The 12832-nt window shown below is 43.6% G+C and overlaps 1 protein-coding gene across 1 annotated transcript; it reads left to right on the top strand.

Moving 5' to 3' along the window:
• The first annotated feature begins 9181 nt into the window (after positions 1–9181).
• LOC119733918 (uncharacterized protein K02A2.6-like) lies at positions 9182–11953 on the top strand. The gene has a single exon (XM_038207280.1). The coding sequence runs from the start codon at positions 9182–9184 to the stop codon at positions 11951–11953; it is 2772 nt and encodes a 923-aa protein (XP_038063208.1).
• Positions 11954–12832: the final 879 nt, after the last annotated feature.

Below are 12832 nucleotides of genomic sequence, written 5' to 3' on the forward strand. Positions count from 1 at the left end.
ATCGGTATTCTGAGCTATAGGCGTGGGGTCAGATAGTACCACAGAGCATTTAGAATCCAAAAATTTTCGGGGCCCTTAAGCAGGCCCCGAACCCCACGCCTATAGCTCAAAATTCTGGTAGCTGATTCAATGACTCCAAACCCGAAAACAATGTTCAAAATTGAATTCTCGATGCTCTGTGGTGTGATCTGAGGCAATTTCTTACCACTTTAACCAATAATTATATTAGCACAAAAGATAATAATTTAAACATAATTTTCGAGATTTTCTCAGCTAAAGACATAAGAAAATTTTTGAACATTGTTTTCGAGGTTGGAGTCATTGAATCAGCTACCAGAATTTTGAGCTATAGGCGTGGGGTTCGGGGCCCGCTTAAGGGCCCTGAAAATTTTGAATTCTAAATGCTCTGTGGTACTATCTGACGCAATTTCTGACCACTTTAACCAATATTTTGTAAGCAAAAGATACATTGTATAGTACATAATAGGGCCCTGTAAATAAGACACGAGTTCAAAAATCTGGGGGGGGGGGCATTTGATATTGCGTCCCCCACCCTTCAAAAAGTGGGGGGGGGGGGGGACCAGTCCCCCTGTCCCCCCAGGATTGACGCCCATGGCGTCATGTAGATCAATGATAATTTTTTTAGAAACTCAAAATCTCAGTGGGGGGGGGGGCGACGGGGGGGGGGGGCGACAAGGTTTCGTGGCCGATTCGCGTGATATCGCTGACTGAAACTGTGTGACCCACGGACCACCTGTGTATAATACGTGTTCCGTGGTGTGAGCGAGCAGTGCAGTGGGTGTTAATACGCATTTTAGATTATCATTATGCGCAATGTCACGCCGGTTGTCAGCTTACTGGTCCGCGGTCGCTGGTCTCAGTGGTCATCATGAGGATCATTCGCGACTTTTTGGATTTAGATCAATGATAATTTTTTTAGAAACTCAAAATCTAATTGGGGGGGGGGGCGACTGGGGGGTGACAAGGTTTCATTGGGGGCGGTCGCCCCCCACGGCCCCCCCCCCCCCCCCCCGGTGGCTACGCCACTGCAGCACGGAGGGTCTGGTGCCAAATTTGTTGTCATATCCGTAGATTAAGCAACGAATCCCATGGTGAAGAGTCTGTTTTTGTTTTTGCTTTGACAATGCCGTGTGAGGCAAGCCAGAGTGCCAAGAATCCCGGAGATCATACGGTAGGGAGTCCAACTGTTCGCAACCACGTTAAATTAGTCAATTTCAAACAGTGAAAAAAAATATCAACATGGCTCCAAAATATAAAATACAAATAAAACACAAAATAAAACAAGTGTCCTGACATAAAAAGGAATATTGACTCCTATTATCCAAGAAATTAATTCAGAAAGTCGCATTAATTTATATGAAAAAAACCCACACGAACAGTTTTATCACGCTTTTCACAGAGACAAACCCTGATATGTTAACATAATGAGCGCCGCGGTAACAGCGATGTTACGCGTACACAAGTCATGTTCCGTGTTGCCGCGTTGTGCGAAGCCGGATTGGAACTGTATTTCGCCCGTGTGTCACGGCGGACCGTCTGGTATGGTCGATTAGCGGTGAGAACCAGGACAGTGTTTGATGGTCCGCGGAAAAAATATCATGACTTTTTTTTTATTATGAGCAATAAAAAGCAGGTTAATTTAAAACTCAACTATTTCGTTTGGGACCACTCAAATACAGGAACGATGCGCTCAGTCTATAGTAACGCAGCATATTACCCCTTCAGAAAAATATGTTATGCCAACCGAACGAGCCTAATTTCCTCTATCCACGCAAGTGTCCCGTACCAAAGGTGTTTTTTTTTTAAATGGGTGCAGACCCGCAAATCGACTCCCATAGACCCCAATGGTAAATACGAGTACTTCCAATACTCATTAAAAATACTCACAACTTCTTTGTTAGTTCGTTCATTCATAGAGGTGGGAAAACGTCCATGTGTCATTGCATTCAATGATTATTCATCAGTTCGTAGAATGGTAAATGATCAGCAGTGGCATCTGAATTTTGTGATCTTTTTTTATTGTAAAACAAAATAACTATGTTCGTGAAGTTGTTTTCAAAAACTTGCACCAATAATATTTTACACACCATACTTTCTGGTTATAAAACTGATACGCACGAGGAGGGTGTAAAAACTACTGTGAGTGGGGGTTACAACTTCCCTTGGTAAGGAAATCTGCCCATGTGAAAACAATCAACAGACAAATTGAATGAAAGTCATTAGGCCTACATTGAGGGGTTTACGAACTCCACAAATTATACCTTTCAAACAGACGTTATAATTGTTATTGGGTAATATGATGTTCCTGCAGATCACGCCGCAGATAATGTTACACGACACACGTCAGAAGACTACGAATACAGTGAGATATATTGCACCTGCATTAATTGGAATATTGTCCATTTTCGAGTATTTTATGTTATCGGCAACGATTTAGTCGGTAGACTACGGAAGCTTAAACTGACCATCCGCAAATTGTTTTTAAAAATATTTTATGAAGTCTTTCTTAGATCCCTTATCATGAAAAGACGTCATTCCCTGAAACTCGCACGGTATAAGGTGACGACTATACCCGAGATACATGTAAGTGTTAAGAATTTTTTTTCCTAAATGTCTAAGTACTTCATCTTTCCGAGCTCAAGGAAACGCGGAAACTCGGATGGTCACTTTCAGCTTCCGTAGACAACGTTTGGCGCGAAATAAGCCTTTTCGGAGTTCCAACTGCGCATTCATAACCTGTGACAACGCGCATTATTTGTCTCAAATGGCCTTTGATATCATCGCGCCACTGACTTTACAAAAAGGCTGTTTGTACATTGTGGGTACTGTCAAAGGGCATTTGAGACAAATAATGTGCTTTGTCACAGGTTACGAATGCGCGCAGTTGGAACTCCGAAAAGGCTTATTAAAAAGCGCAGGGGAGATAGGACCAGATTACTTGCAGGTTCTGGCCCCAATGAGAGGCCCAATGCAACGTATGGACTTATACCGGTACTTTTCACACGTAGTGTCGCTCGAACCTCAATATTGACGAACCTCCAAATTTAAGTGCGATTTGGTGTGTCAAGAAAATTTAAGGTCCGAATTCACGTGCCGATATTTGAAAAAAAAAAGTTGTTTCAGGAATTTTGGCAAAAGATGGAGGATGGGACTGCTGAACGATGTGCACTTAAATCCCATTGGTTTCCTTATTATTTTCAACGCACGTGGGCAGCAGTAAGTTTCAGGGGTTAACTGTCTATATACCAACACGAACTTTGCATTAGCACATGGACCTTCCGCAAGTCGAGGTTAGCATCTTCGTAAAGGTACCGGGCTCGTTTGGCCGATCTCGGCAGCGAAGGCTTAGGGTAAATGGCCCTTGGGTGATATGGATGGACGGGGAAGGACGTGTGGTGGGCCGAGAAACCCGAGACCTCGTGGAAGATTTCTACAGATTGGAAGTCGGTAATGGGCTCGTTGAGTTCCTAACTCCCACCCCTGAATGCTGGTCAACACCACATAACTTTTTCGTTTCTTGATATCCGCTGTTTTCCTGGGTGTTGCCTTGATTAAACATCAAGTCGGCAAGATCATGGTACATTACGAAACGACATCGTCTATATCAATTTAAACACTTGTATGCATCAAATCAGAGGCTAGTTTGGAGGTGTGTTAAATCACTTGAAACTACAAAGCACTCCGAGCGTGCAAACCTCCACCAATGCTAAACAATAATCCCAGCCATATTGTCAGTTCACCCAAAAGAAATACTCGCATAAATGGTGAAGAATCCTTTAAAAAAATCCTGCATCCAGCCCAAAATCTAATCGATTTGTACTTGTACCAAGGACCACCCCTACGTTTTTTTTCATACATGAGCTTCAATTCCTGTAGCAAATGTTTCCTTACACCGAAGTACAAAATGTTTCTTTTGATTTTTTTGTTAAGGCCCCAACAATGTGGGAGGTCTTTGCCCGAGGCCAGCCTAGGCCATAATATAGCACGATGTGACTGACAGAGGAGGCGTGGGTGCAACCTCGTCCCCAGGGTGTCAAGCAGTACGCGCTCACCACTACCTGCTCTCTCACCCTGGTATTGGATCATTTGCATGTGCAAGATTTGTGCACACGTATGCAAATGAGGAACAGTCTGGTGCCTGGATATGCGTTATACACATTAGCGTTTGTTTTTGTATGCGGTGTCTGGGGTAAAAACAGAGTCAATTCGTAGCAGCGCGAGCACGGCGTGAGTTACGAAAACACGATTTTTGAAATCAAACTGTTACGATCTTATCGAGACAACATGAAGTATCATATTTCATATTAATATGAGCAAATTGGAAAGGAAATTAGTATTTTCGAGGAGGCGTGGACGAATGATCGCGAAAACACGTACTGCACGTTGTGAATATATAGCACCAAGTACACGATAAAAATCCATTACTAGCCAATTGCGGTATCCAATCAGGATACAGGAAGAAAGTTTCCTATCCAGGGTTTACTATTGGAAACGCGGTTGGAAATAAAGTAAGCACTGGGGACGAGGTTGGCGTGGGTGCCACTGGGGTATAGGGTATAGGGAGATGGGGGGGGGGAGGTGTACGCCTATATAGCCCAGGCCTGTGTGTTAATCCGCTGCTGGGGAGGAAGGCAGGGGCTGGACACCATTATACTATATAGCTGGCTCTTTTTATATGGAATATTGAATTTTTCGTACATGTACAAACCTATTCAGGTGCCTTTAAAGCCATACGAGCTTTCTTGTTACCATGACAGCTTTTACTTCTATTTAATTTTGTTTTTACCTTCAATTTTTAAGGAAACGCAAACTTCGCAAGCGCATCCAGTAGCTATCACCTTCTCGTTCAATGCACGTTGAAATGAAGGATATAGACCCTGGGAACGAGATGGTAAGGCATGGTCATAAATTTATATGCATGTGCGGGATAGTGTCAGTTGCGTCCCGTATGAAAAAGTGAACAAAGAGGAAACACATAGAAATTTAAGTGGCCATATCATGTCATCCCAGTCCTACGGGATCGCTGCTCATGTAGATTAAAAAATAATGAATGGAAGCAAATTTATTGAGGCTTTCCCACAAACTACACTTTTCAACCAAATGGTAATTTCATTAGGTGTTTAAGGTAACATACTGTTCTTGGAGATCACGTCATAGGCAGGTTATACAGCGATGAGCGCGCACTGTCCAAAAGTGATAAAAGGGAACACACCTGTAGTGCTGAAGCAGTCGACGCCGTGTCGCCGTTATGTTACGTCAAGCTCACGTTTTGGACTCCCTTTGTTTTTGGATCCAACCCATTCGGACTTGAGTTCGTTTGTACTTAAGCGCGCTTGGACTTTCGCTAGTGTAAACTCGAGGGCATTCGGTCTACTACTCGTCCGGATCGGATGGCATTTTGAGTTCGCCTTTTGGGACAACTGGGATTCTGAGGAGGCCTTGGTCATCCCACTGCGCACTTGACATTCGGACTTGAGCTCGTTTGTACTTGGGCGTGCTTGGACTTTAGCTAGTCTTAACTCGAGGACGGACTACAGCTCATGCGGACCGGATTTTTTTGGAATCGCTTTTTGGGACAACTGAGATTTTGAGGAGGGCTTGGTCATTCCACTGCGCACCTTTTTTTGCTAAGGTAGGCATACGTTATCACACATTAAATTTTCATTGTTAATCAAGGCGAAGTTGTATTCAACCTTGTTTGGTATAGGATTGGACAACTACAAGATATAGATGGCAGTATTATATCCGATAATGGCGGATGACAATTGGCATATTACGTATGAAATATTTACATTATCATTGTATAACTGGCTTCAATGAAATAGGTGTTTAACAAATGGGTGTTGACACCTCGATTGATAAGTTTGCACAAGATTCTGCCGAGATATACACGTAAAGACAAATTATTTTTTTTACGTAATGGCGGAAGCTAATTTGAATATTAATTGATATTAAAAATGCCCAAGGGTGCCAAAGTGTTACTCGCCGGAATATTGATCTTAGGTTCAAATGACAATAAAATGCAAAACCATGCTGTGCGGACCCTAGATTGCACAGTCTCCCTCCATAGGCTCCAAATTGGGGTTTGACACCCGGACTATAAGTGGACTGCGATGAAATAATGCGGTAAACATGTGGAATGTGTTGATGCATATAATGGTACATCAGAATGTTGTTTCACGAACTAAAAACAATTACCACCGGCTAAAGAGTTAAAACGAGCATTCCTTGCAAAAATACAGGTGTTTGCTCCAAGCATGATAATAGGTCAAGCATCAGCATAAATCCTTCACTTACCAAATAGGGATGACACCACACCTCTTTTGTCGATGGCTTAGCTGTTTTTCGAAAACTAGTCTGAAATGAAGTAGCATTTCGTGCACATACTACTCCCACCCAGCATAAAATACACAGTAACGAGGCAATGTACAGGGTGGTCCAATAAAACATTTTCACTTTTTCAGATGCAGATTTCTCAAAATTGGGGAGACATGTTAAAAATGTTTAAAATATTCCCAGGCTACAGCATCTTGGTGGTATTTGGTGAAAACAGCGCTGAAAATAAAGCCTAAATTGAGAAATGGCGATGGTTTAAAGAAAGATGGTCAAACACCAGTTTGTCCACCCGCAAGTCTACGAGATAATGGTCAACACAATCGCACTGCCTGCACAAAGAAATAGGTCTACATGACTGCCATAGACTTGGACAAACGAGTCTTCGACCATTTTTCTGTAAATGGCTGCTATTTCTGAATTTGAGCTTTATTTTCAATGCCGTTTTCACCATAAACCACCAAGATATTTTAGTTCAGGAATATCTTAAAACAATTTCAACTGTCTCCCCAATTTTCATTTTTTAGAAATCTGCCTCTGAAAAAGTGTAATTTTTGTGGGGTCACACTGTATGTACACATCTCACCACTGCATCAGGCTAACTTGAAAAACCACCCCACCGTTTTTTAGGTTGAAATCAAATTGTTTTAAGGCATCCATGACAGGAAGGATGCAAGGTGGATATCAACGGAGAAGTTTGTAAAACATCTCCTGAGATGAAACCATGTTGACGGAGCTTATTTTGTTGGCATCTTTTCAAAACCAACCAATTATGTTTGGTTTCCTATAACTGGATACACTCTGTTAAAAATGACTTCAACAAAGTGGGTCCATATCTTTTAGTAGTATGAAAATTGGGGGTTTTAGTCTTACATTTTTAATTTTGGTCTTACATTGAAAACAATGTTTTGTTTATCATTAGTAAAACAATTATTGCTCACGAATCTAATTAATACGTCTTTTTTCCCACCTCGAATAGCCTTCACGTGCCGGTTTTGACTCCATTTCATAGTCTAGAAAATATTATTGTTTTCCTTTTTTCTGTTTGATATAAAACCACAATGAAGTAAAAAGGAAGGAAGTGGGTGGGGTCTGGTCTAACCCCCCTTTAACTATTCTTTTTTTTTAGGGGGGGGAGGGGTAGTGTGAGTATCACCCGTTACTGTAGTGTAGTTGAACAGCGCCCTCTGTTGTTGTATATCTTTGACCAGACAACTGTATCACATGCGATCCTGAATAAAACAGTTACTCTCAAATCCGTGTCCATATTCCGTTCCAAACATCACATTGGCGACGAGGAGGGATGGAACTAACACAAAACTGATCCAGCAATCGATTGCATCAACCAGTATCAACGTGGTGAGTCTCACACTCGTTGAATAGAACGTTTCTTTTGAAGAAATAATCGGAAAGCAGAACTGTAAATCCATACCGTAACTGGTCAACGTGAACTCTGTTACACCAACGCTGTACAGAACATTATCTCGACAGTTTCACAGTGCTCGTTGAATATCGCTATCGTAAAGCATGGCACTGCTACCTGTTTTTCCAAGATTTGACATTCATCAAGATGCTAATGCTGGTCCTCGCTGGAAGAAATGGCTCCAGAGATTTGAACGGCTAATGGTGGCCATGGACATAAAAGATGACAATCGAAAACGTGCACTACTGTTACACTATGCGGGTACAGATGTTGATGAAGTGTTTGAAATACTGAAGGATGTCGGAGATGATTACAAGTCAGCAACTGAGCACCTGACAAAATACTTCAATCCTCGACATAACATAGCCTACGAGGTATATCAGTTCAGGCAGGCCAAACAGGGCAAAACTGAAACTCTCGATACGTACCATACTCGACTGCGTCAACTTGCACAGACGTGTGAGTTCCAGGATGTCGACAAAGAAATCTGTACACAAATGATCCTCAGTTGCCAATCACAACGCCTCCGAAGACGTGCTCTGCGTGAACCAATGACACTGGAAAACTTACTTTCCAGTGGTCGTGCCCTCGAGACAAGCGAACGAGAAGCTGACGCTGTAGAAGCAGGGAGAGCTGAAACAACAAATGCTATCACAAAGTCCGATGATGGCAGAAGCATACGTGACAAGGCATACACAAGCAGGTCCTTCAAGCCCCGCCCTCCCCGACAGCGAAATGCATCACAGAACCGAGGCCGATCCAAGTCCAGGAACCGCCAACCACCACGCCAAAATCAACCACCACGCCCCAACCGTACCTGTTACTTTTGTGGAGGAATCTATCCCCATACTGGAACCTGTCCAGCGAAAGGAAAAAAGTGCCGAAACTGTGGAAAAATCTGACACTTTGATTCCGTATGCCGATCAGCATCAGCGAAAGTCACCGTCATAGAACAAGATGACTCTGACAATGACTATATCTTCGCCAACCAACGTGGCAGCGCTTACGTCATTCATGTTGCTAATCTACCTACCTGCGAAATGACCATCGGCAACACTACCCTGTCTGCCATGATAGATTCAGGAGCATCCGTCAACGTGTTAGACTCCAAATCCATTGATCTCCTTCGAAGTAGCGGGCAGACACTCAAGACACGAAAAGCTACTTCCAGAGTATTCGCCTACGGTACAAATACACCCCTACCAGTGCTAGGTGTCATCGAAGCTGAAGTAAGAGTCGGTCCCAACTCTTGCTCTACCGAGTTCCACATTGTCAACACACACAATTGCAACCTGCAAACAACTCAAGCTGATCTCCCTCAACGCAGACCATGTAACCTGCAACCTCCAACCAGATCAGCCACAACGACCACCAACCCCCACTGCCATGACACATGATCAGATAATGCAGCAGTATGGCGACTTGTTTTCTGGCATTGGGAAAATCAAAGATGTCAAGATCTCTCTTCACATCGACCCTGACGTAAAACCGAAGCAACAAAAGCATCGTCGCATACCCTTCCACACACGCAAAGATGTCGAGCGTGAGCTCCGGCGACTGGAAGATGCAGACATCATAGAGAGAATTGACGGTCCTACCCCATGGGTGAGCCCAATTCTTGTCGTTCCAAAGCCCTCAGGCGAGATCAGAATCTGCGTCGACATGAGAGAAGCCAATCGCGCAGTCCAACGAGAACGACACCCCATGCCTACCCTTGATGACATCATCACTGACCTCAATGGGTGTACAGTCTTCAGCACACTAGACATGACAGCAGGCTACCACCAGTTTGAACTGGAAGAAGAATGCCGCAACATCACAACCTTCAGCACCCATGTCGGTCTCTTCCGCTACAAGCGTTTGATGTTTGGTATCAACGCTGCCTCTGAGATATTCCAGTCAGCCGTGGCACAACTTCTTACTGGCCTGAGTGGATGCAGGAATGTATCAGACGACATTCTTGTCTACGGCAAAGATCAACAAGAACACGATAGAAACCTGAAAGCTGTTCTTGACAGACTCCAGAGCCACAACGCCAGACTGAACAAGAGCAAATGCAAGTTCGCACAACCAGAAGTTAAGTTCTACGGACACACGTTCAGTGGAGATGGCATCGCACCAGACCCAAAGAAAATTGAGGCCCTCATCAATGCAACAGCCCCCAAGAATGCCAAAGAAGTCAAGTCTTTCCTCGGGTTAGCATCATATGTCTCACGATTCATCCCCAACTATGCAACGGTCACTAACCCCCTTCGCGCCCTTACCCATCAAGACTCCAAGTGGAAGTGGGAGCAGGAGGAAATCTCATCATTCAACGAACTGAAAAGTATCCTGACAAACACGAATGTCATGGTGTATTTTGACCCTCGCAAACCGACAGATATCATCGTGGATGCAAGTCCAGTAGGACTAGGCGCAATGTTGTCACAAGATGGAAAGATTGTCTCGTACGCCAGTCGTACACTGTCAGATGTAGAATCCAGATATTCCCAAACAGAGCGTGAGATGCTAGGAGTGGTCTGGGCCGTCGAGCGTTTTCATCTCTACGTCTTTGGTGCCCATTTTCGCATAATCACAGACCACAAGCCTCTCCTTGGAATCTTCAAGAGCAGCAGGCCAACTTCTGCCAGAATCGATCGCTGGCGACTGCGTACAATGTCATATGACTGTGACATTGTGTACAAGCCGGGAAAAGATGATGAAAACCCAGCTGACTTCATCAGTAGACACCCCGGATCTCAAGCCCCTAACAAGTCAGTAGCAGAAGACTACATAAACTACATCTGTAACAATGCAGTCCCAAAAGCTCTAACTCTAGAGGACGTCCGTGCTGAAACAGCAAAAGATGGCATCATGCAGAAACTGATGACAACCATCCAATCCGGAAAGTCACACGATTGGGATGATGTAGACATGCGTCCATACAAACCAGTTCGGAGCGAGCTTACAATCTGCAATGGTGCAATTCTGAGAGGAAACCGCTTAACGATTCCCGCATCCCTGCAACCCACCATTATCGAGTTGGCACATGCCAGTCACCAAGGGATAGTCAAGACTAAGAGCCTCATTAGAGAGAAGGTTTGGTTTCCAGGTATTGACAGAATGGTTGAAGACAAAGTGAAGCAATGCCTACCATGCCAAGCAGCAACGACAAACAGCGCAGAACGTCCTGAGCCACTGAAGATGACACCGTTACCTTCCGCTCCATGGAAAGAAGTTGCTGTAGATTTCACTGGCCCATACGCATCTGGTGAATACTTACTTGTTGTCGTTGACGAGTATAGCAGATTCCCAGAAGTTGAGATTGTGAGTTCTACTTCAGCCAGAGCAACCATTCCGAAGCTAAATGCAATCTTTGCTCGGCAAGGGATTCCTGACATAGTCAAGACAGACAACGGTCCTCCATTTCATGGACATGAGTTTGCAAAATTCGCATCATATCTTGGTTTTACACATCGACGAGTCACCCCACTATGGCCAAGAGCCAACGGAGAAGTAGAGCGACTAAACAGAACACTAGGAAAAGTCATACGCATCGCCGAGACTGAAGGTGTAAGCTGGAAACAACAGTTACATAGATTCCTTCGCCAGTACAGAGCTACTCCTCATTCCTCAACAAACCTATCCCCCAGCGAAGCACTCAACTCCAGAAAGCTGAAATGTGAGCTACCAGAGATCCAGTCTCCCAAACGTCCATACAGTCGCGATGACTCCTTGCAAGAACGAGATGCCCAGCAGAAATCGAAAATGAAGACACTCGCTGACACTCGCCTCTTTGCCAAACCGTCAAACATCCAGACAGGAGACGTAGTCCTTGTGCGTCAACCCAAACAATCCAAACACACCTCACCATTCAACCCCAAACCCTTCCAAGTCACGATGAGAAGAGGAAACATGGTGGAAGCCACAAGAGGAGACAAAGTAACCAGACGAAACGTCTCTCACTTCAAAAAGGTCCAAACCCCACCCCCTGACCCCCACACTCTAGAAGATGACAACAGTGATGACCCTACAGACGACATACCTTTAGTCACTGATTCACAGCCATCCCAAGATCCTCAATCTCTCGTCAAATCTCCAGCAGTTCTTGAGGATAGTCCTAAACTGAAGTCCAGTCTTCGTCAATCCACACGAGTTCGCAAGCCTCCAGTGCGATTCAAGGACTATGTTCAGTGAACTCTGTGCAGACTGCAAAATTTTATTTGCTCATTTGCATCAAACCTATGCCAACTACAAAATAGGCCAAATCACACTCTCAGCCAATTTTAGGCAAAACCTTCTGAAGTTTCAAGTTTTAAAAGTTTAACAGTTTCAAAGTTCAAAATTTTAAAGTTGAAAGTTTCCAAGAAAGAAAAAGGAATTTTGAGTTGTGTTAAAAAAGAAAAAGAAAAAAAAACCCAAAGAACAAGAGAAAGTTCCAAGTTCTACAAGTTTGTTAAAAAAAAGAGAGAGAGAGAGAGAAAAGAAAAGTTTATTTAGATCCTTTTCAAACACTCAAATTAAAGGAGACGTAGGACTCATTCTTATTTGGAAAATTTTATTTCATTTTATTACTTCCAAACTTATCTCACTCGACCTTCAGTGCTCAGCATAAAAACAATCTTAAATGTTTTAACAAACTCAGTTAACTCAAGCAGAAACCCCTTTTGCAACGTTTCATTTAAATCATCCACTGGCACACTTTTCCAAGTTTAAGTGTTGTAACCACTTATCTAAAGAAAGAGGGTGAATGTAGTGTAGTTGAACAGCGCCCTCTGTTGTTGTATATCTTTGACCAGACAACTGTATCACATGCGATCCTGAATAAAACAGTTACTCTCAAATCCGTGTCCATATTCCGTTCCAAACATCACAGTTACCACGGAGCCAAATCCTGTATAACGTCTAACATCTTCTGACACGCAAATTTATGCAAGCCGCGCGCCAGCCAATCGGAGTCGACTTTACTAAATCGTGACGTCATTTCATTCCCAAATCAGGACTAAATGGTTTGATTGGTCAATTCGAATGCAGTACTGTGTAATACAACAACAACCGGCCCAATATCGCGTAACA

Source organism: Patiria miniata, unplaced genomic scaffold (assembly GCF_015706575.1).
Source record: "Patiria miniata isolate m_02_andy unplaced genomic scaffold, ASM1570657v1 HiC_scaffold_26, whole genome shotgun sequence".
Taxonomy (NCBI): Eukaryota; Metazoa; Echinodermata; class Asteroidea; order Valvatida; family Asterinidae; genus Patiria; species Patiria miniata.